At 45.1% G+C, this 25,430-nt stretch overlaps 1 protein-coding gene across 4 annotated transcripts in view; it reads left to right on the forward strand.

The window, feature by feature from the left end:
• LOC119174163 (F-box DNA helicase 1-like) overlaps window positions 1-23,224 on the forward strand; it is a 158,934-nt gene extending 135,710 nt beyond the window's left edge. For 3 of the 4 annotated variants that reach the window (XM_075896078.1, XM_075896075.1, XM_075896076.1), the window contains exons 19-20: window positions 20,606-20,722; window positions 22,942-23,224. In XM_075896078.1, the coding sequence (XP_075752193.1) occupies window positions 20,606-20,722; window positions 22,942-23,100 (276 nt within the window). In that variant the 3' untranslated portion in view covers window positions 23,101-23,224. Of the gene's footprint in view, window positions 1-20,566; window positions 20,723-22,941 lie in introns of those variants that run through there. The other variant, XM_075896077.1, reaches the window with a different exon arrangement.
• Window positions 23,225-25,430: the final 2,206 nt, after the last annotated feature.

A 25,430-nucleotide genomic window follows, 5' to 3' on the forward strand; every position in this document is an offset into this window, starting at 1 on the left:
CAGCGTTTGCGTGAACGTGCTCAGGAGGCTGGTGGGTCATTCACCAGCTATATTGAAGATGTCCTGGACCTATGTAACAAATCCAATCACACCATGTGCGAGTCTGACAAGATCCGAAACATCATGAAAGGCATTGACGATGATGCCTTCACGATGCTGCTCGCCAAAAACCCCGGCACGGTGGCTGAGGTCATCACACTGTGCCAGAGCTACGAGGAGCTCCGCCGGCAGTGTTCGATGACCCGACGCTCCCCACCACGAGCTGCAACGCTTGCTGGCTTGGAGGCCAGTTGTGACCAAGTGGCGTTGATGGCAGACCTGAAGTCCTTTATCCGCGAGGAAATCGCGCGTCAGTTCTCGCTCCTGCCCTTTGCCCACCAACCTGCTGTTCAACAATCGGCTACTACCGTTCTCCCTCCCATCCGCCGAGCGATTGAACAGGAAATAGTGGAGGTAATGCCTGCGTACCACCCTCCACAGCCTCCGGCTCCTGCGCCCCTGAGTTACGCGCAAGTGGTTGCCAGGCCACCCCAAGTCGTTCCAGCAACCGCCCCTCTGACTTACGCCGAAGCAGCCACTCGACCTCCGTCCTTTGCAGTGGGTGTGCCCGCTACGTATGTTGACGTAACCCCTCAGCCTCAGCTTCAGTCTACCATGCAGCCACCGTTCCGTCCATCAGCCCTTGCGACATGGGTGAGACCTACCCCGGTGAACAGATGGCGCACACCCGACAACCGGCCCATCTGCTTTGCCTGAGGTTACCCCGGTCACGTGGCCCGTTATTGCCATCGCGTACAGCCGGCTCCAATTTCTTCACCTGTTGCTGGCCAACTCAGCCGTCCTTATCGCGAAGAACCGCCGTCTATGCCACCTCGATCTCGCCCAGGTCCATCTCGAAGATCACCGTCTCCACGACGCCGTTCCCTGTCTCCCATGCGGCCAAGTGCGGCAGCTCATGAGCGGGAAAACTAGTCGTCGCAGTCCCTGAGGCAAGGACTGCGACGCTATCGCAATGTGAAAACCCTCAGAGCAGCCCCTCGAATGTCATTGACGTGCTTGTGGACGATGTTTGTGCATCGGCTCTTATTGACACTGGAGCTGCCGTATCAGTTATGGATGAAAAACTCTGCCGCTTACTTCGAAAAGTGACGACGCCACTTTCTGGGTTATCCCTCCGTACTGCAAGTTTGCACCGGATTCATCCTACAGCAGGGTGCACAGCTCGCGTTGTCATCGAGGACGTTCTGTATGTCGTCCAGTTCATCATCATTCAGGCATGCTCTCATGACGTCATCCTGGGATGGGACTTTCTCTCCCGCCATGACGCCGTCATCCATTGTGCTGCCGCCGAAATTGAGCTCTCACCCTTCTCGCATTTGACGCCAGAAGACAGTCCCCCGACACTGAGCAAGATTCTAACGAAAGACGATACAACAGTGCCTCCAAACTCGACGACGGCTGTGTCTGTCTACTGCGCTGGTCTCTCCGACACCATTGGACTTGTTTCGCCATATGACCGCGCTTGCACCAGGAAAGGGTTGCTAGTACCTTTCGCGACCGTGCAGGTCAACCAGGGCAACACTGCTATTTTTGTAACCAACCCGTCCCCGTACGCTGTTACCTTGCTTCGAGGGGAATGTCTCGGCAGAGTGGAACCAGTCGACGACGCACAAGTCCTGGACGTACCCGATGACACGCGCGCTCCCAGGTCGTGTACCATCAATGCTGTTTCCACTTCTGATTCGTCGTCTGCTGATGTATTTGGCCCCTCCATCGCTGACAACCTTACGGCCGTACGGCGTTCCCAACTTCTGGACCTGTTACAAGAATATTGTTCTTCTTTCGATGTCGGGCGAAGTTCTCTCGGTCGCACGTCTGTTGTTACGCATCGCATCGACACTGGTGCCCATCCACCTTTACGGCAACGTCCATATCGCGTGTCGCCTGCTGAACGTCGAGTAATTAATGATCAGGTTGACGATATGCTCAGACACGACGTTATTCGGCTCTCGGACAGTCCATGGGCGTCTCCTGTTGTTCTTGTTGCGAAGAAAGACGGTTCTGTGCGGTTCTGTGTGGACTACAGACGGCTCAATACGATCACTCGCAAGGATGTTTACCCACTGCCACGCATCGATGACGCAATTGACAGCCTTCACGGAGCCGAATTTTTTTCTTCTCTCGATCTGCGCTCGGGGTACTGGCAAGTACCCATGGCTGACGACGCTCGACCAAAGACCGCCTTCATCACGCCAGACGGCTTGTACGAGTTCAACGTCATGCCGTTCGGTCTATGTAATGCACCTGCGACCTTTGAGCGCATGATGGACACCATTCTGCGCAACTTGAAATGGTACACGTGCTTGTGTTACCTCGACGATGTCATTGTCTTTGCTCCGGATTTCTCCACGCATCTTTAACGTCTGAAAGAAGTTTTCGCCCGTGTGAGCAATGCCGGCTTGCAACTAAATCTGAAAAAGTGCCGCTTTGCAGCACGGCAACTCACCATACTGGGGTACGTCGTGTCCAAAGACGGCATTCTTCCCGATCCTGCCAAGCTTCAGGCTGTGGCCGAATTCCCCAAACCTGCATCTGTCACAGAACTGTGTAGTTTCGTGGGCCTGTGCTCATACTTCCGACGCTTCATACGAAACTTTGCCACGATCATATCACCGCTGACAAAGCTCCTTGGAAGTAACGGGCCCCTGAATTCGTGGTCATCCGAGTGCGACGACGCATTCGCAAAGCTCCGCCATTTGTTGACGTCGCCTCCCATTTTACGCCACTACGACCCTACAGCCCCAACGGAGGTGCACACGGACGCCAGCGGAGTAGGCCTCGGCGCTGTCCTGGCGCAGCGAAAACCTGGATTCCCTGAATATGTAAGCCGTACGCTCACGAGAGCCGAGAAAAACTACACCGTCACGGAGAAAGAGTGCCTGGCGATCGTCTGGGCTCTTACAAAGTTTCGACCTTATTTGTATGGTCGCCCATTCGATGTCGTCACCGACCATCATGCACTATGCTGGCTTTCATCATTGAAGGATCCCTCAGGCTGTCTCGCCCGTTGGGCTCTTCGCTTACAAGACTACGATATCCGCGTGCTGTACCGCAACGGACGCCAGCATGCTGACGCCGACGCCCTCTCGCGCTCCCCTCTGCCTGAAGGTGATGTGCTCTGCTCAGTATCCTCGGCTGCTGTTTCTGCTATTGATGTTGACATCATCGCTACCGAACAGCGAAAGGATAATTGGATCGGCCCGCTCATCGACATGCTCTCTGATCCATCCGCAACGCCATCCACGCGTGCCTTGCGTCGTCAAGCTCGCCATTTCGCCATTCGTGACGGCCTCCTACACCGACGCAATTACGACGCCGACGGCCGGCAGTGGTTACTCGTGATACCCCGCAGTCTGCGGTCAGAGATATGTGAATCCTTCCATTCTGATCCGCAATGCGCACACTCCGGGGTATTCAAAACCTATTATCGCATTCGACAACGCTACTTCTGGCGCGGGATGTACCGCTATGTGCAGCAGTTCGTTCGCTCTTGCCTCACTTGCCAACGCCATAAACCGTCAGCCCACATGTCGCACGCCAGTCTACAACCGTTACCTTGCCCTGACCCTCCCTTTGGGCGCGTAGGTATCGATTTGTATGGACCACTTCCTCTGATGTCGGCTGGTAACCGCTGGGCCATCGTTGCCGTTGACCATTTAACGCGATACGCCGAAACCGCCGCTCTCCCTGCGGCTGCTGCGCGCGATGTTGCGTCCTTCCTGCTGCATCGATTTATACTGCGCCACGGACCACCCCAAGAGCTTCTCAGCGATCGAGGCCGTGTCTTCTTGTCGGAAGTCGTCGAAGCCATTCTGATGGAGTGCCATTCTGTCCACCGCAAAACTACTGCTTACCACCCACAGACGAATGGCCTCACCGAACGCTTTAACCGCACCCTCGGCGACATGCTTTCTATGTACGTCGCTGCCAACCACACTAATTGGGATAATATACTGCCCTTCGTCACCTACGCCTACAACACCGCCCCTCAGAGCACGACTGGTTTTTCACCTTTCTACTTGCTGTACGGAAGGCACCCGTCGCACACCATGGACACGATCCTCCCGTACACGCCGGATCCATCTGAGTGTGCACCTATTTCCGAGACAGCCAGGCTTGCTGAAGAGTGTCGCGAGCTTGCCAAGACTTTTACGACGCAAGAGCAAGAGCGGCAGAAGAGTATTCGTGATGGCTCCACCACTTCTGAGCCCACGTTTTTTCATGGTGCGCTCGTATGGCTCTCGATCCCGACCTCTGCAGCTGGCCTCTCTTCCAAACTACGTCCCAAATACGAAGGCCCCTACCGTGTCATCGAGCGCACCTCACCCGTCAATTTTCTGATCGAACCCGTTGAACAATCTTCGGACATGCGCCGCCGTGGGCGAGACATCGTCAACGTGGAGCGCCTGAAGGCTTATTATGACCCGCTCATAATACCAAGCTGTTAGGTCGCCAGGCGGCTCCCTCTTCGACCCCGGGGTAATTGTAGCGAAGCCTCCAAACTCTGAAATGGGTCGAACTCTTGAGTACCTTCTAGTGGGGCTACCCAACAAGGACGCCGCTCGCGCTGAGAGCCCGTGCTTGGCTGTGACTGTCGCCATTGTATATTCTCGCTCGTTGCCGGCTAATAAACGCCTTAACATTATAAAGGGTTTGTTTTGATGCATCGGGGGTAGCTTGCGACAATGTTGGTTACTTGCTACACTATGAACGGCATCATTGCGGTCGTCGTGCGAGGTTGCCGTGAAGTTGGCAAAGTGCGTCGTAGCGTGGTAGCGCATGCATCTGGGCGCCCCTCAAGATCACAGCAGATACCACTGTTGCGGTTAAACGATTACGAGAAAAGATAGCTGCGAAATGCTTTTATGGCGTGCGGGGCCGATGCGGGGACAGCCTCAAGAAGATAGCACCATCAACCACCGAAGATGAGTAAAGTGCAACAAAGAAGCTGTTTCCAAACAGTGTACGCGTATGTCAATTGCGAAAAGCTAAGCGACTTAACCTTTCTTTTTTTTTGAATTATCACATTTTTTGTTCACCCTGAAAAAGTTTTCATCGAATTTGCTTTGCATAATAAACACACCCCCAACTTTGTTCCAGTTTTTTTAGAAAAAAAGTGCGTTTATCATGTGAGCAAATAGGGTAATGCACATAAAAAAAAGCCACTTCATTCGCTTTCAACTCTTTCGTTACCACGCCTATTCAATTTGATCACCAGTGATCGAAGCTTTGGATCATCGATTTTGTAATGGCGAATTTATTTCTCTGCTCCCAGCACTTTCTAGTGGTTAGTTTATTAATTCAACTTTCAGAATTAATTTGAATTTGCCCATGTTGGTAACAGTTACTTTTTACAGATGTTTGCGCAAACCCAAGTGTGTGTGTTGTTAATAAAATGCACTTGGCTGGCCAACTGGCAGAAGTGTGTGCCCCTTGTAGTTATGCTTCAGTCACATCAAAGATGTGTAAAAAAAAAAAAACCAGTGCAAGTCAAATATTGAATCACAGTCGACTCTCGTTAATTCAAACTTGAAGGGATCTCTGAATCTAGTTTGAATTATTAAGAAGTTTGAATTAACAGAAGTTCTCAGATAGATGACTCTGGGTGAGCCGACACCACACATTATGATTCGGCATTGATTTTATCACATGTAAATATTTTTTATGTGTTCTTATTTCCTAATTGCACACAGTAAACACAAAGCAGAGGAGTAAAGCCCACAAGTTTATTGGCTATTTACTGCTGATCAGACTTTTCAAGGAAATCGTAAATTGCAAACCGCTTTATTGCTATAGGTATGTGCCTTCAGCACAAAGCTCTTTATACCGGTTGAGAAGCACCACAGCTTACCATGCGTGTGCTTCGTTTCAAACGTCCCTCCCTCTCAATACGATCACTTATACGAAAAAGAAAGCCTTTTTTCTTGAAGGCTTCAGGGCTTATTTTTCATTTTTAGACTGTTAGGAATATATAAGCACACAAATGTTCAAATATTAATGGTAAAGCAGCAGATATTTTCTGTTGTAGACCTGCAAAAAGTATGAATTAAGCGAATGATAGAGTTTGAATTAAGGGGCCTTTAAATACATTGAAAGAGTGGAGTGCCAACCAAAAGATTGAATTTTGTTTGAATTAACCCAAAGTATGAATTATCAGAGTTTGAATTATCGAGAGTCTACTGTACAGTGTCAGGTTCACAATCTGACATTGTTGAGCAGCAATAATTGCCAGTTCATGTCAGCTATTCACTAGAGAGCTGTTGCTAGGAGTCAGTGAAAATTTATTCTACAAAAGATATTTTCGAAGTTCCGCCGCTGGTATAAAGTGTGGAGGTAGCCTTCTCAGCCAGTTTTCAGTAGCTTTGGTGTCTCTTGTATTGTTTTATTAGACCCAGGGCTGCATCTAGTGCTACTAGTCACTCCTATGGTGGCACATCACACAGGTGTGCACCTGCACTACAAAAAAAAACACACACTGCTTCAAACTGTCTTGCAACTGATGACAGAACCTCAGCTTCAAGTTTTATGGCGACAATATTTTGCGTCAGCCTGAGACATCCGCAGCTGTTCATGGGTTTGTTTCGTTTGCACCTCAAGATGTCTCCTCCGCCGCAAGTGCGTAGCTGCTGACTTGTGCACACAATCTTACAGCACTGAAGCCTGCACCAGCGCAGCGTGCTGGTGCAGGCTGCAGTGCATATCCTCACGACAAGAAGTCCACCGGAGCACGTCTTGTCCCTGGCTACGGAGAAGTGTGAAGCATTTTACAACCATGCGATATTGTTCATTCTAGATGCGAAGCAGCTCTGTGACTAGCCTGTGTAACGCTGTCCCTCCGTCCGCACCTCTTCTCTCCCGCGCGCTCGTCGCATGTCAGCTCTCTCTCGCTTCACCCTCTCCACCGCTTGCTACGCTCGAGCCCACTCTTTACGTGGCCGTCATCTCACCCGCGCCACCTCTCTCCATCCGTTGGCGAGAGGAAGCCGCGAGCCAGTGGGTGCGAGTGCTGCGTGCGCCTTTAGAATCTTGCGGTGCCGACAATATGGACAACGCACCGTTGCCTGCAGCACGATCGCGCCGATGGGCAGGACACCGTCGGGGGCATGCTTCCCGCTAGTGTTTGCGTACCTTTCCTGGCTGTCGCCGGCGTTGCGAGGGTTAGCGAGGCCGATCGCGTTCGCGAATGACGACGTCAACAACGACGAGGCGTAAGCCAGAGAAGCTGACCACAAGCGTCGGCAATGGAAGACCAGCGACACCGACAAGGTGCGAGTCAAGAATACCGATCGCGACCAAGAATACAGACGGCGCGCGGGTAACACTGACGAGACACGAGCCAAGAAAGCCGAGTGCAAGCATCTTCAACGCGTCCCGCCTCCCGTGTCCTTTCGTTTCAAACAAACGGTTACTACAGTAAACACTACAGCGAGTTTTGCTTCAAACAGTTTTTTTAGCACCCGCGTCGACGCCCATTTCAACAGGGTCAACGCCACGCGCACCGCTGCTGCTTCACGTCCCATCAGGGTTCCATTCGGAGGCATGGTCCATAGTTTTTTTTTTTGAAGTATGTGCAACATTGTCTGTATGATTGTCTGGACTGTCGAAACTAAAAGTGGTTTTAATATGATATGCAAGAAATTCAGAGAAATATGCTTAATTGCATATATTGAGATGCCAATCTATGCATAGTGAGGTGGTTCATGGGACGCTAAACAAAATAGGGAAGTTCATTGCACATCTAATTCAGAGAAGAATTATTCACATGACTGGTGTCCATCTATATTGGTGCACCTGCAGGCTCTTATTGAAAAAGAAAAACTAAAATTTGCTGAGAAAAGTTTGCGAGTTCACCTGTCTCTCACGAAAAAAACAAACTAAGCAATGCTTCACCGCATAGCACAAGCAATGAAGCAACACTTTGGTTCTGATATTTTTTTTCTATGTGAATGGAAACATTTTGTGAAACATTTATTATTTTTACACTGCTCCTGGGTCCTTTATCTTCAAAATGTATATTCTGAATTTGCTTTGTTTAAAATATTTTTGCATATCTAGGGCTTTTTATTGCAGTTTACCAGCTGGCAACTGAAAATTACACTTTTGGTATTTTTATTCATTTTAAAATATTTTTGTTGCTCTACAACATTCATTTTTTTGAAAGAGCATTTCATTGTGTGAAATTTGGTATGCTTCAATGCATCATGGTGTACTTTTTAAACTGGCAAAAAGATAACTATCTTTCCGAAACTTATGGAAAATAATCATTCCTGCACAGTAACTAAAGAGTTAACTCTAAATATGGGCAGCCGACAGATGCACTTATCACATGCTTTCTTTGTCAGGTAAGTCTTGAGGGTTTTGCGTTCTATATTCGAACAGCTTTTTTTTTTTTCTGAAAAGGGTTTCAAAATATTGTGTTTAGCCATAAAAGCGAAACGTATATAAATAAGCATGCAGTCGGCTGTTGTGAGCACTGTGGATAAGTGAGAGCAGGGGTATGCAAATGTTCAAAAATTTGAATATCTTTAGAATAGCGCTTGCTATTTGATTTGATTCGCACAGAAATTTTTGCTATTCTAACTTTTAGAGCTCAATATAAACATATATAATCAACATCAAATTAGAAGTGACGCCTTCATACTTTTAATGTGCTTCATTTCCTCACACTCTCGCATTGCAGCAATGCCTTTTAGGCTCCACTACGGACGTAAATGTATTGGCTCGAGAAAACATGTTTCAACTTGGAAGTCATAGATGTGGCGGAGGTCGGGGCTCAATTTGTGCTGTTTTGGACCTGTCATTTGGGCAGAAAGTCTGAAAAATTGGATGGCTAAGATTTTTAACATACTAAATTTAAGATGTTCTTACATATGGAAGTCTACGAGGCAGATTTGGAACTCCCATACCTGCCAGGTCTTCCGATTTTCCTGTAAAATGTACGCATTTCGACCGTGCTTACGATTTTACGAATTATGCCTGAAATTTTACGAAGCTTGCCTGAAACTTTACAAAAAATATTTCACTTTCGATAAAAAAAAAACAAAATGAGTAAAATAGCATAGCCTTCGCGATTGGCTATGGCGCATTGCCGTAGCTGATCGCAGAGGCCTCGAAAACGGCATTGTGATATATTCCGCCACCAGGAAAAAAATATATATGTATCGGTGCTATCATTATCACATACCTGCGAAGTCTCCCGCATTGTCCAGGAGACTCCCGGATGGCGACCGTCTCTACCGTTAGTAGGGTTCATTTCTTTATTAATTTATTCAGAATACCCCTAAGGGCCCTATCACAGGAGGGTGTTACATAGGGGGGGCTATAACACATACAGGTACATGAAGTGATTAATAGGGCCAGAAAACATGCTAACTAAACACTATACAGCTACTAAATACATTAGAGTTAATATACGGTCAATATTCTTACCGAATAATCTTAAATAATCAGAATAATTTAATAATATGAGTCAAACAATAATGAAACTATGAAAATATTTTAAAATTGATTTAAACAAGGAGAGAAATAGAGTCACAAGAGTACAATAAAACGCAATCAAGCTTACTACAAGCACACCCGCCATTAAAGCATAAAGGAATGACAACATCACCAATAGCACGTGTGAAATACTGAATCAGGCAAACACAGCAATAAATAACACGAACCATGAAGATACGCAGTTTATACTGAAAACATGGTTCGCAGAAGAAAGAGGGAAGAATACCGCAAAAGGTTCACACGTTTGCACTCATGTTTAGTAGTTTCTGAAATACAGTTATATCGGTGACGGTTGCTATGTTTGATGATAAGTCATTTCACTCAGTTATTGTGCGCGGTATGAAGGATCTAGCATAGTGAAACGTGCAACAAGGGAAGCGTTCGATTTTAAAGGGATGATCTCGGCATGGAAAGATGGCAGGGGGTGGCCTAAAGAAGTCCTTGTGAAGTGATGTGCTGTGGTAGAGAATATGAAGTAGTGATAAGCGAGCTACCGTAAAAACCCGCGTATAGCCCGGGGTTTTTTTTCTAAAATTTAGGGTGCGAAATTTCAGCCCCATACTATATGCGGATCCCAAAACGTTTCGGCCCGAATTCAGTTTTGGTTTCGGCATTGGTTGTGCTATCATCATTATCAGGTGTCTGCGCACTTCTACGTTAGGTGGCGTGGTAGCGTGAGCGGCGTTCAGGAAGCCTCTAGGGAACACAGACATGCCAAGCAGCGGGGTGAACCGACAGATGATGTTGAAAGAAAATGGGAAACCTTTCTAAGCTGTAGAAGGGCTGCATCCCTTCTGATCAATGAAAAGATTAGAAGAAAGGGAGCTCAGTGGCTGGCAGAAGTACATAAAAAAGATAGAAAGGCAGCTGCGAAATTTTGGAACCATCTAAACTCCCTAAGAAATGAGACGAGCCTAGAGCAGATTTTTATAACTACAGCCCAAGGTGCCAGGCTAGAAGGGGACGAAGCTATTGAATATATAAGAGCAAGGGTGACAGAAAAATTTAAACAAAGAAGTGCTTTATGCACCACAATAGACAAGGACGAATCAAGTGGTGCAATGGCTCCATTTTCACAACGAGAGTGGGAAAGGGCTGAGAAAAGGGTTCCTAGTAGCACATCAACAGGCCCAGACGGCATTCCAATTAGGCTGATAAAGACATTAGGTCCGAAGTCTAAGCAGGCTTTGAGAGAGGCAGTGAGCAAAATAATAATCGATGGTGAAGTTCCCGATGGATGGAAACTTAGCAGGATGAGCATGATCTATAAAGGAAAGGGGGACAAAGCTGACATAAACAACTACCGTCCTATAACAGTGACATCAGTGGTCTACAGGCTGGCGATGCAGATTATAAAGGAAAGACTGCAGGCATGGATAGAAGATGAGGGGGTGCTGGGGGAACTGCAGAATGTGTTTTGGAAACACAGGAGGTTGGAAGACAATTTGTTCTCACTGACGCAGTGCATCGAAATAGCAGAAAATGAACACAGGCCCCTGTGGCTAGCATTCTTGGATATCAAGGGAGCGTACGATAGCGTGGTTCAAGAGGAATTGTGGGGAATACTGGACACACTAGGCGTGGAACATGTAGTCACTAATCTTTTAAAGGGTATCTATAAAGGTAACAAGGTAGTTATAAAGTGGGAAAAACAGGTATCCAAGCCTGCAGAGGTAAAACGGGGGCTTAGGCAGGGGTGCCCCCTGTCACCCTTATTATTCATGATGTACCTACAAGAATTAGAGGCCAAATTAGAGGAAAGTGGGCTGGGTTCAACCTCTCTTTAGTCAAACAAGGAAAACTTATTGATCAGGCACTACCAACATTAATGTACGCAGATGATATAGTGCTAATGGCCAACAACAAGGAAGATTTGCAGAGATTGATGGACATCTGCGGTAATGAGGGAACACGAAATATACGTGATGACTAAAGGTAACAGGAATGCAGCAGTAATGAAAAATAGGGCACTGTGGAATTACAATAGGTATGATGTTGTGAGAGGAATATGGAAACGGGTCATGGTTCCTGGGCTGACGTTCGGCAATGCGGTCTTGTGCATGAGATCAGGAGTTCAAGCAAGATTAGAAATTAAGCAACGTGGAATAGGTAGGCTTGCTTCAGGAGCTCACAGGAATACACCAAATCAGGGAGTACAAGGTGATATGGGATGGACATCATTTGAGGGCAGGGAAGCTAGCAGCAAGATAAAATTTGAGAAGCGATTGAGAGAAATGGGGGAAGAGCGTTGGGCTAGGAAGGTTTTCAGCTACTTGTACATGAAGAATGCCGATACAAAATGGAGGAAGCGAACCAGGAAGTTGACTGGTAAATACTTAGAAAACAGCAGGTGGCCAAACCAAAAAGAACTATCGGTTAAGAAGAAAGTGAAGGAAACGGAGACTGGCATGTGGAAAATGGGCATTATTAAGAAGTCTGCACTAGAGATCTATCGAACTTTTAAGCAGGAAATTGCCAAGGAAAGGATCTATGATAATACTTGGGGTAGTTCTCTACTGCTTGAGGCAAGGACGGGAGTACTGCGAACCAAGACATATCGGGCCAAATACGAAGGGGTAGACACAGTATGCAGTGCGTGTGGAGAGGAAGAAGAAACTGCCGAACACTTGATAATGTTCTGTAAAGGGCTTCACCCTATAGTTCAGGATGATGGCGCAGAGTTTTTCAAAGCACTGGGGTTTAGGGACCGGGAGGGCAAAATAGACTTTAAGCAAGTAGACTTAACTAGAAGGAGGTTATCTGATTGGTGCCTAAAGTCAAGGCACGAGTGAAAATTAAACTCTTCACTGCAAAGTACGAATCCTCAAACTCACTTTTTAAGGAATAAATAAATAAATATAGTTTTGAGTTCATTAAGTATTACGGCTTGGTGGCGCTAGCCACCGCCCGATCTAAAGGGTACAGCCATATCCATCCATCCATCCATCCATCCATCCATTAGTTAGTCCTAGAGACCTACAGGTACAGGCGTACATCAGGCGAGCAACAGTGGCCATTGCAATCACTTGGCGCACATCATGACGGCCACGATTTTACTTCCGTGATTTTAAGCCATGTCGGGACGGCGCAGGCAGTACTCGGCTGCCTTTAAGAGGAAAGTTATTTCTGCTGCCGAAATCATCGGCAACTGTGCCGCGGAGCGGCAGTTCGGCGTGAATGAGCGGAGCATTCGCGGTTGGCGGAAGCAGAAGGAAGCCCTTTTTGCATACTGCGGCAAGAGAAAAAGTTTCCGGGGACCGAAAAATGGAGCATTTCCAGACGTGGAATGAGAACTGACGGCTCGTGGATCGCCGAGGCGTGGGCCCGCATTCCCGAGGCACTTGTTTGCCGTGCCTTCAAGAAGTGCTCCATCTCAAACGTGCTTGATGGCACGGAAGATGAGGTGCTGGGGGAGGACATTTCGAACAAGGGAGATTCGGAAGATAGTGTGTCAGACGAAGACGACGACTAATCGTGCGCGCACGTGCGTGCGTATGCAAGTGTGTAAATAAATGAATTTTTTCTGTTTTCCTCGAACAATATTCGCGTGAAAATGTTTTTTCTCACGTTTGCTATCCCCGAGTTACACCTCGAACTATACGCGGGTCCGAACTATACGCGGGTTTTTACGGTATTTTGCGGCGACGTGATAAGAGTTGCAGTTTGGCATGAATTTTCAATGAAGTATGCTGGTGTGACGTGAATAATCAGAAAAAATAAAACGTACAGCACGGTTCTGCAGGGCTTCGATGTTTTTAATAATGTAGTCTTGATCGGGATCCCAAATAGCTGACGCATATTTTATATTAGGACGGATTACGGTGATATAAGCCAGTTCACGCAAGTGCGAGGGGGTGTGAAAATTACCCGAAAATCGAAATTGGCATGCAATATCTGGCCTCATTGACAAAAATGCAGGTCAGTATATTCCAGGCTTTTTTCCGAGCCCACTGCATTTTATTACAAACGAACTTGAGAGGCATTCATCTAAACTTACAGTAGAGTATCAGTGATTCAAAACCGCGACAGATACGAATTTGTGAAATTATTTAGCCACATTCATGTGTCCGTTGGGCCAAAATTCGATTGTTCCGAACACTCTTTCTACTCGCGGCGTGTGATATGAACTTTAGTACCGAAACCTTCAACCGAAGGCCGATCGAAAGCAGCGTGCTCGAAGCTTCGAAAGTGCGCGTCCGACCAGCGCATGCACTATCTTCTACAGTGTGTGTGGTTGTCGTTGCCACAACAGCTGTGGATGAAACTGCGGTCGTTCGACACGATCATGTGTGGCGACGACGTCACTGACGGAACTTCGAAAATGTGCGCACTGCCAAGGCTCGACCAGTCAAAGCAGCGCTGCAAGCTCTTTGGACAAAACCATGGCAGTTGCAACCATAGATAGCATAAAACAGCTTGGTTTTGAAGGTACATGGATTGAAAACATAACTACCGTTTGCCGCGAACTGTCGCGCACTAAACCGTGGTCACGGCGATGCGATAGTGATCTATGAGCTGTAAGGGCACATGGCTAACGCAGCCTTAGGACTAAAGGCGGTAAAGACGTTAAAAAAGGCTAGAAGCGTTTTGCTGTTACTGTCCAAAAAACCTAGTAGTGAGCAAAGCCAAAGCTTTGACTTGCGTTTTCGTTGCAGCCAGCTGCTCCTTCCCGTTCGTTCACGTGTGAAGACATACGCGAGTTGTTTTGACGGAAATCGACTTTTTTTGCTTGTTGTTTTGATGACGTAAAAGTTTTTGGCCACTCCAAGCCATTATGAGACCGCAGCCTTGATGTTCGTGCTTGTGCCTGGGACCCCCTCCCCCCCCTATTGTTTTTCCCGATGTTTTCTTTTTTTTTTTGGTGCCCAAAATGGAGGGAAATTATTCAGCGCATCGATTTAACTTGTGACAACAAAACGTGATTATGCTTGTCGCTAAAGGCAAATCCATCACAACTGGAAATTTTTTCTTAACCTCAGTAACCGCCGCACCCCTTTTTTGCTCTGGCGTTTTTACGAATTTCTCTGTTACCAGGTGGGCAGGTATGAACTCCTAACTCAAAGGGAGCACACCTTGTCCGCCACATCAGTTGGGCTCGCACAGAAGTTGGAAGAGGAGAAGAGGCAGAGGAAACAGCATCTCTTCTTTTCACGTGCAAGGTTTTGTCGGCCACACTTTGGTTGCACCAAATCGTACACATAAATATTCGACCTCTGCATTGCGTCATACTTGAAAAGACAACTGCGAAACACCACCCTACCAGCTCTTCATCAACCTAGTCAAAAAAAAAAAAAAACACTTGTACATTGCCATCTCGTAAGAATACGCTTAGGAATCCTCTCCAACAGCTTTTCTACGATATTGCTTCGAAGTATTGGAAAAGTATTCTATAAATATATGAAAATTATTGCATTTCATTCACATTCACATTTATATATTCGAATTCCCTTTGCACTCAGAATTTTGCTATTCACACAGCTTTAGTAGCAAGTTATCACATTTTTGCTTCAGTTTCTTTGTTTTTCATTAAGGGGGAGATGGGAGTAGAAAAACACTAGTTTTTTCCAAAATGACATATTTTTTGTTTTTACTTGCTTTCACAAGTTTCAGTGATCCGGCACCAGCTTCGTCAAAGTGCGAAAAAATCAAATTTACTGCGCCATCCTGATAATATCAGCATAAATTGCGCCAAACTGCGCCAAAGTCGGACTTCAAAGCGTCTATCATCGGCGATATCCACGCTGGTGCGTCAAAATATGTGCACCTTTTCCTTGGGGCCACCAAAGCCACAGTTACCTACTTAGAGTTATTCCGCTGAATTAACAGCAGTCGCGTGCACGTTTTAAATGCTCCACGGCGCTATGTTTGATGCAATAGCGTTTTTCATTTTGCAAATCTGCTTAACGGCGAAACGCCTGGAGGGGCTCGTGACGTCTAGTCGAAATACCCCGCCGCGGTGGTCTAGTGGCTAAGGTACTCGGCTGCTGACCCGCAGGTCGCGGGTTCGATTCCCGGCTGCGGCGGCTGCATTTCCTATGGAGGCGGAAATGTTGTAGGCCCGTGTACTCAGATTTGGGTGCACGTTAAAAAACCCCAGGTGGTCAAAATTTCCGGAGTCCTCCATTAAGGCGTCTCTCATAATCAAATGGTGGTTTTGGAACGTTAAACCCCACAAATCACATCACATGTCTAGTCGAAATAATATCGGGAAACTGTGGTGGTGATTCATCGGTGGACGTCATCTGTTTCAGGAATGCTGCTGATAGCTCGTTTGAAGAGTTGCACAGCACATAATTAAAGTGATTTTCTCTAATAGTAACTTCGTGCATGCAGCGAAAATATCTGTCATGTCTACTTCAGGACATTTCGATCTGATTCTCTGTGCTTCACGTCCACAGAAGAAAACATGAACGATGAAAACGTGGTGACCCTTTTCCTCTAATATACTTTATTCGTGGATATTCATTCAGAAGAGCTTTTTTGTATTGCCTTCCTGCAGATCATCCGCGTTTGTAATTGCTGTCGTGGTAAAAGCACCCAGAAGATCCTGCCCTTTCGAGCTCAATATTTCCAGGTTCTGAATACAAAATTTCCTCGTGCTTTTTTTTTTGATGTCATCTAATTAATGAAAACATGCCTCCTGGTAGGAGCAGCTGCGATTCGGATTCAATGTGCGCAGCTTTCAGTAGTGGGGTCACCGCTGGCGACTCTTGTCTCAGAAGGCCCACTGTGAAGCTTCTACGCCATATTATATGTATGCCCCTCACATTCCAGGATTAGTGGCGTACAGTGAAAAAAAAAAAAAATTAACATCACGGCATCACATTTATTGCTTCATCTTGAAGGTAGGTGGGAGGGGAGGCTGCTGCGTCGCTTGAAGGGTGCAGTAGCTGGCGTGCGCTTTCTTGAGGCATAATGAAACAGCTCATAAATTTTTTGTGATACTAACCTCTGCTTCGCGTTTAGACAACTGACAGCACAAAAATCGCTTCGCCAAATCGAATGATCATTGTTTCTTTAGCCAGTGTTCTTTTGGCTTACGGGATATTGGGTCCAAATTATACAATTTGTTACTATCACATAAGCTCTTAGCAATAAATGCGATACCAACAAATTGTATTTTTATACCAAATATCAAGGCTTGACGTCATCCGCGAGGTGTACTAGCGGCGAGGTTGCCATTTCGGAATTCCGCTCACTTGCCGCACGCACAGAAATCTTTCTGCACGTGCGGTGTTCGATATCCGTACAGTGACTTGGATGATAAGAGACCCCCGCAACACCTCTTGCACGCCTTCCCACGTACAGATAGAATCAGACTTGTCTAGAGCGCCCAGTCGGCTGCTCCAGCTGCCCTCCTTTTTTTTTTTTTTCAGAAATTTGTAACGGTGGAGACATAATAGTACCAAACATAGTCATACTGCTTGTTAAGTCTTTGTGCTATAATGTAAGCATGAAGGGAAGCTTATAGCTAACATGAGATAAAAGCCACGGCCAAAAGTGTAGGCAGGCACACATTCTGCTGCTTTAGATAAGTGTGATTCTATGAACGACGCACGGTGTGTACGAATAAACCTCCGAAATGGCGCGACTATGGTGTGGCCACCTTCCGATCAAGGCTCAACACAGCCCTATATGGCCGCTCCAGAAAGCAAAGCACTTTCTCCTAGTCAGTTTGCATTGAGAGTGCCAGGTAGATAGGTATACCAGCTGTCTTTAATACATGCCTAAATAGGGAGCGTGCCAGTGATCACACCCTTAAAGTCAAAGTTCATATAATAAGCCTCCCCCCCCCCTTTGCAGTCCTAGTTCCTTCCTGCTCCTTGAAGACGGGCGGCGCGTTCTTCTCTTCTTAAGTAAATATCGATGGCAAGCCTGACTTAAAGGAGATACGTTGGCTCTTTTATCTCAGCTTTAGCCATGTTCGTCGCCCCTGCTAAGCACTCTTTTACCCGCGTGCAGAACACGATGCGTGGGAGGTTGTTATCAATTTGTACACTACGCAAAACATGACAGTGACGGCCAGTGGCATAGCCGATGGGGGGGCATAGGGAATGTCTTTCCACCAAATTTTTTTTTTTTTGCCATGACACATATCGCACAATATGACCATTCCCCTGCCTTCTCCCCTTTCAACAATGTGCCTCCGCGCCCCCCCCCCCCCCAAAAAAATATTTCTGCCTACGCCCCTGGCGACAGCAAAATTCTGTCAAGAATGTCGATATGGTTGCTATCGCAATAAACGGAAAACCAGCTGTCGCCTTCGAGTTGTCTTAGGCAAATGCATAAGGTGCGCCTTGAGTTTTTTTTTTTTTTTTCTTATTGTACTGCTTTCTAGAGGACACTATGGGGCTCTTTGGTGTGTAGACAGAATGCCCTAGCCGCACAAAACACCACTGCATAAGGAAAACGAAGTTTTTTAATCGTTCAGCTTGAGCACAGAGAGATGAGTGCCGAAGGGGGTTGGCTCTATGAGACCTTCTAAATGACTTCTTGTTACGCCCAGCAATATAATCAGTTGGGAAGAAAAAGAACCTTTTTATCCTAGAACTCATTTTGAATGAATGCAGCTGGGACTGTGTGAATCTCAAGCATATGTCTACCAAATCTGCTGATAACCACATGAGTGCATTCAGAGTGTTATTGTATGAAGTACTGTTTTATTCAACCAGTATTTTGTTCATTTTCCTAAGAAAATAATCACTGTACAAGTTTTTCTAGAATGCTTAACAGCATGACAACGTTATTTTTGCATCATCAACTGAAATAGGGAGTTCTCTTAAGATCTTTAACATCATGAGGATTGCAATAAATTAAAATATTCCCAGCTCTTCACAAGAGCCCCAAAATAATTATTCATGAGCTTGAATGTAAATGCAATTTGCTTCTCCTTCAGGATGTAAAGTTAGCTGCTCTGGATTGCTCCAAAATTGAAAGTTTTTCTGTGCAAAAGTGCTCCAAAATGCAAATTTTGCTGCTTCAAAAATTGCTCCAAATCAGCAGACCTTGGTAGCATCACTGAGGTTTAGTTTCTCTTCTTTCATGACAAAAAAAAAAAAAAAACTGAACGTAGCAATCAAACCTAAAGTGTGATAAAATTAATTTTGAAGAGCACAAGGTGACTACTAAAAACTAAAAAAAGCTCATTGTGTAGAGTCCCCTGGAAATTGTCACCTATCTGCTTGCCATTGCATTTCGCATGAGGAGTTCACTAAAGCCACATGCTCAAAATAACCATGATTGCCAAGCTCTTATGATAGAAGAAATCATTAAAAAAAAACATACCTTCGCCGCATAGATGAGCTTTGACTTATACCTTTAAAATGCGCTTTTATCAAGGTCCCTTTTTAGGCAACTTCTTGAGTTAGACATCATGTTGTTGGTACTTTTGATAGCCCAATCGGGATGAAAATTTTCCCACATATTTTTTAATATTTGAAGGGCGCAAGTGTGTCCTCTAAGCTTGATATCACATATCTAATTATTACCAACCACAAGAAAGCAATTAGTATGAGCTGATGATTCAAAGAATTATCACATTAATATTTTTCTTGTTCATTGATTTGTCTAAGAAGTTCTTTTTTATTCTTACTTGCACTGTATAGTTAATGTAGAGCAATATTAGCTATTAATGGCTCAGAATCATATATGAGTCGGGGCATAAAAAGTTTGACAAACATGAACTATACACATTGTTGTGACATAAAACGAAAGCTGTGCAACTTGCTAAAAAACTAATTGTATATTTAAAATCGCCATAAAAGTCTTTGTGTACAATCAAAATTTCATTTGCTTAGGGCACATATTATGGCAATTTTTTTAATTGCATCTCTCCTTAATAGCTATTTCATTTGAGGACCAAAATCAAGCACTGAGTTTTTGGTTTGAGAACCATGCGCCAAACTGTCTAGCACAGTGTTGAATTTATTATACAGCAGTTCTGAATATATTCGTACTCACTTCCATGCTGAGAATAAGTAGCAACACTCGAGTGACGGAGTATGCCTACCACTTGCCTTACGCAGCATAGTGCACTCCTACGTATCACCATAATGGCCAAGCAAAAGGCTGTCATCCTGTTTGATGAAAGAAATGCAGCGGTTTGGTATTCTGAAATTGACCAGGATATTCATAAGTGACCAGAAATATTGAAATAAGGAACTTAACGCCTGTGTTCCAATTCTTAAACAGCACGTAGACAGTCTATGCAGTCAGCTTAGAAGACAACACCGAGCCCATGCTGTCCGAGAAATGGAACACGTCAGAACGGCTTTTATGCGACGAGGTGCTACCTCGCATTGAGAAGAGAAAGCTAGAATGAGCAAACGTAACTGTTGTATTTTCTGGCTTATTTCATGTTTAAATCTAAAAAAATTAAACGCTACTCACATTGAGCGTCTGCGGATGCGTCTGTGTGCAGAAGACCATTCCGGCGAGATCTGATCTATCCGAGCGATTCGCTGAGCCGTTATCTTGTTGGGGCAGCAAAGTAGCCTGCATCGTATTTGTCTACGATGTGGTCTTCTCAGAGCTGTCTATTTGCCGGCTACGTGCAAATGAAAATGAGACTTGGAATGGCCGCCGTCCATTTAGCTGTCTATTTAGTGGTCTACGGTGAGTATTGGAACGCACCCTATGTATCGTCAGCAAGGTCCTCATAAGAAAACTCTGGCTTGGCACATTTCTTTTTCGTATGGTCTTTGATGGGGCCTCAGTCTCGTAAATTGAAATAGGGAGCTTGTTCATGAGACTGCCAGCATTAATGAAGCCCGCTCAGCGCTGCTTTCTTATGGGCTTGCTGGCATGACGGATTGTATAGCAGCACATTTTGGTGGTGGCTTGATGGCTCTTGTTTCTTGCAACATGTAGTTACATGGGAAAAACCCCAGGCAAGTGGGTGTGTTTAGTCTGTTTCATTTCTTTTCTTGTCCACAGTTCTAACGTTACTTTCTAAATTGAAGATCCCAGATAACTTGCCAAGACTTCTTTCTTCTTTCCTTGGGACCAGCTAAGCAATGTCATTGCAGCAGTCTTGGTCTGAATGCAGGAATGCTTCGAGCACCTAAACCCAGTGACACAGGCAGAGCCTCTGACCTGCCTGGTTTGCAAGACGACGTTTGTGCCTCGAGGTCAGCTTGTTTGGTCACGGGATGCACTCATTGTGGTAAGTGCTCACCTCGTATACTTTGCATGCTTTGAAAGTGTTTGTATAGTTTTTTTTAGAAAGCTAGTCGCATATTTAAATTGTTGGAAGTGACGCTCTAGTTAAAGAAACCCTGCAACACTTTTTGAGCACGGTCAGAAAACGCTGTAGATCGGTAGTAGAGGCTCCCGAGAACGCGTTAGGGATATATTATAGCGTAGCACGCGGCCTGAAATTCTCAATAAGTTATCAAAGTCAGCTTAAAATAGCTTTCTCTTCTCACGAGAAATAACGAAGGAAGCATAAATATCACGTGCAAAGGGGCTTCTATCAGGCATTGGCTGACTTAAAAATGGTGCGCTTGGTCGTTCCAGAGATTGTCACGGGAGGTCACGACTTGTCTATGCGTGTGCATGCGATCACAATGAAAAAGCTACGTATTCGAAGAAAAAAAAAAACTAAAGAAACAAGTGCTTAAGGTCACGAGGCATGCGTGATGTATTTTCTTTGCCCATGCCAACCCTCCCTGCTTAGCTTCCAGCGCTTTCGTCGGTTTTCAAGAAGAGAGAATGCCATTTCAGCGTGCAACAAATCGTGGTAACTCTGCTCGTACTAGACGAATTCTGCAAATTTTTGCAGCATTGAATTTGTGAGGTAATAAACTCTTTTAGCCAATCTATTCCATCGTTACTTGAAAAAGTGTTTCAGGGTTCCTTCACTCTCACCTTGATTGGAAAAAAAGGTTAGGGTCATCTACGTCGAAACCGCATAGAACCGTGCCGTACTTTCTCATCATTGGTATCAAGCCTGAAGAAAGGCACTTCGAGCATGCAAAGACAATTGAGTGCTTTGCCAATATCCACCTCAGCTGTAAATGTTGAAGGTACTACTTTGAATGGCAGTGCCATATGTGGGGGTCCAGTGGAACAAAGACACAGACAGGAGCATTGACTTGCAAAAATTGTTTATTTATCCCAGCGAAAGTGTATTTAAAACAGGGGAGTGCCCAGATCAAGCTTTGTAAAGTGAAGTCCAAACAGGGTCAATTCGCTTGTGATGCTGTCATTGGTAGTCTGCAATGTATCGTCATTTTAAAACTTGCGCATGGCTCCATCTAAGTGACTCGAGAGATAGAATGCCGCTTCGTACCCGAAAGGTCCAGGTTCGAACCGCAGCTGTAGATGTTAGTATTTATTTTCTAATGTAACTTGTTATAACCATATTGTGTTTTTATTTATTGATTTCTTAAATCTAGCTTCTGTTGTTACGTATTTATTTATTTCCGTATTCATTTCCATATTTTACGTATTTATTTATTTCTTCAATCTAGCTTCTGTTGTTATGTATTGAAATGAAAAGTAACTTGAGATGTGAAGTAAGATACAAGAACTTTGACAGTGAGCATAATTATTTGCAGCACCACCGCACAGCATTAAACGAAAACGTAAAGTACGGCTTCAAGATCTTTGCAAATACAAGAAATCTCGGAGGCCATACCTTACGTTCTTGCTGAATGCCGTGCGACAACGCTGCAAAGAATCATGCTCTCTGTCTATTTTTTTTTGGTTTTACCTAACTACTTAAGTTACCTGTAGCATTATGTACAATCTGAAGCTAGTTTTAAGAAACAAAGATAAACAATATAACCTGAACAAGTTATGTTAAAAAATAAAAACTCAACATCTAGTGCTGCAATTCAAACCTCAGCTTTTTGAGTGGAAAGCAGGCATTCCACCTTTGAGCGACTGGTGGGGCCGCACAAACTAACATTTTTTTTCGGCTCCGAAAACACTTATAGCTGCTCTAAAACATTGCTTTTCCTGCTCCAAAATATGCTCCAGAAAGTAAAAGTCACTTCTGTCACTGCAATATAAATACAGAAGAATGCAGTTGAAGGCAGCATTATTTTACATAAACTACATATTACAAAACAAGAAGAAACATTAGTTACACTAACGGTAAACCAAAAATCTCTACATACGAAAAAATGGCATAGCACTAAATAGTAGTGCCCAGTAAGACAAAAAAAAACCAAATAAATAGTACACAAGTGTATTTGTGCCTTTTTAAAGATTAATATGATACCTATTAGAATGGATCATGAAAAAAATAAAATTAAGCATCTGTGTTGCTAGACAACACTGAGGCAGATGACAATTTTCGAAAATGCACGCTCTCTGCAATAGATATGTTTATTTTTTTGCGAGCTCCAGCCACACCCTCTCATTTCAAACTTTCAGGGAAACCAAGATGTGGAGGGTGGCCCTCTCTGCAAGCACTGTGCTCTAAAAACGACCTGGGAGCCGCCGGTCGAGCACAGTTTCCTGGGATGGCACTACATGGACCTGAAAAATGTCCACCGACAGACTATGGCAACCATCCTCGAACACATTCTCTAGACTCTACACTTCTTTTGTTCTTGTGGTTCATCTAGTACAAGTTTGTTAGTTATAGAGTACTCTAGCATTTTGGTTAAGTAAACAAAGAAATAAATTGACCAGCTGAATGGCTGTTGCAATGTTATCCAACAGCCTCCAGGTCTCTGCACTTCATAGTGTAATCATGGGAAATCGTCGCAGTGATGTTGGTGTGCTCACCTCAGTGAAGATTTCCATATTTTCAGATTTTAACAGTATTCTGCGTGCACCTTACTGCAGTGGGGCACCATTAGCCCTTTGGAAGGGCCACATGCAGGTGGACCTCGTTCTGGATATAAAGAGTCTTTGATTTCACAAAGTAGGGACGCTTAAACTTTGCGTGAATGAAAACAGAATACCAAGGTTACCGTTGCGCAATGTGCGTGGTTTTCTTAGCCGAATATGTGGAAGCATGTCACGGTGACACCAGCTTCCTTGCCGCTTGGTTCGAGCTAGGCTCTGCCTGCGTCAGTGGAATGCTCAACAGCCGTGCCTGTTTGGCTTGTGTTATTTGCAAATTGCCTTAGAAAAACTTGTGAAATCTAAGAAAAGCATAGGTCTTGGGGTGTGCTAATTGTTTCCTCGTTATCATTTGCATAATACTGCTGTTGCTGAGATATTGCATAGTTCAAAATTATACAAAAGAAAAGGAACACAAAGGTAGCATGTGCATTTAAGTTGTTTTGTCTTTGTCTTTATCACAGTAGTGCCGATGTGTATGCATCTGAAACCCACTACATTCTGGCAGAAATTGCATATGTTTTGCCCAGTTCGTGCCAAGATGCAATTTCGTGGCTTTTCCAAGGAAAGACAAGTTGGCAGGCACTCTAAATTTATCATTTGGTCGGTTGCTACAGGAGAGTTACATGTATTTATTGCTAAGCATTGCAGGCAGGGGGTGCTCTACATTTTTTAGAACATTTTTCAAGGCTAACAAGTGTATATACACTTAGTGGGTTTTAGGCTGATGGTAATGATGAGCAAATACTAGGCAGCAGTTCTCGCTGCTTGACACATGGAGTTTGCCACTGGTCATATAGTAAGTTTCATTTGCCATCGTGACCGTTCAGTTCGGACACAAGAGTACTCACTTTGATACATAGGGTTTTTCATTAATGGAAGGGAAGTTTGTGGTTGAAAAATTAAACAAACAAGCCTGTCATTATCTGCAAAAATGAAAATTAACCAAAGGCATGCTTCTCAGAGCAGCCTGCATTTGGTTCCCAGTTTTCGGAGGGGAAGGGGGGTTGCAGAACAGTTTTTGGTAGGCACCACCATTACCATGAAAAAATAGTCACAGCATTGCCGCAAAGGCGAAGCAAGGAATGCGATAGCAAAAAATGCAATATCACGTGAAGAATGGGAAGCAGATCAAAACGTGCCCGGCATTGCTCACGCGCAAATGACGCATGAAATGTACTCGCAGATATACAGATAAATGCGAAGAAGTGTCTCAGTTGTTACTTCGCTGTGTCTGAAAAGCGTGCCCTTTTCGTAAACGGAGACTGTGCAATGAGTGCAGTGGCCTTTGTGCGCCCGGTAACTACAACAGAATCGTTCCGGTGAAAGCCCAAGGCGTATGGTTCTCCTCACTGTGAGATAAGCGCGCGCATGCGTGAGCGTCCACTCCATCCTCACTGCTGGGCAAAGTACGCGTGGGAGATCAGAGCGCGTGCTGCCGCGCCGAGACGATCTGGCGAAGTGCGCTCATTGCGCAATGTCGCTGGTAATGCTGAAAACGCGGTAGTTCCCCCGAGATTGGCAGCGCCAGGGGTAAGTAGTAGACATAAATATCTTGCCGTTTTAAAGTTGAAGTCGGAGCTTTTTCTTGGCAGTGGCAAACGCCATAAACTTACACGCAAGAGGTCGGACGTTCTATTCCGCGCGCTGAAGTCTTTCTGGATTAGTTTTCTTTCTAGCGTTCTCATATATAGATGCGTATACATGTACGGTGAATGACGGCGGACGCCGACATCGACGCCAGCGCAAAATCTAGCCGAGAGTGTCCATTTATTTGCTATCGCATTAAAAATCTGTATGACCAATACAGATATAGCGGCAGGCTGTGTGATGACTGATCACGTCCGACTTGTAATAAGGCAGACATTACACTTCTCTTAGATTATCAGAAGAGAAACTTTGTTGTTTTTACTTTGTATTTATTTCTATGTCAATTATACAGACACCCCAGGTGCATTTTCGTCATCCTCCGCATAAAGTCCAAATTCATAACATCACCCCACGCACCGTATGTTCTACGTGTGAGTGCGATCCTGCAAGCACTGTCAAAGATAGCAGCTCTCGCAGAGATG

This window comes from Rhipicephalus microplus, chromosome 5 (genome assembly GCF_043290135.1).
Source record: "Rhipicephalus microplus isolate Deutch F79 chromosome 5, USDA_Rmic, whole genome shotgun sequence".
Taxonomy (NCBI): Eukaryota; Metazoa; Arthropoda; class Arachnida; order Ixodida; family Ixodidae; genus Rhipicephalus; species Rhipicephalus microplus.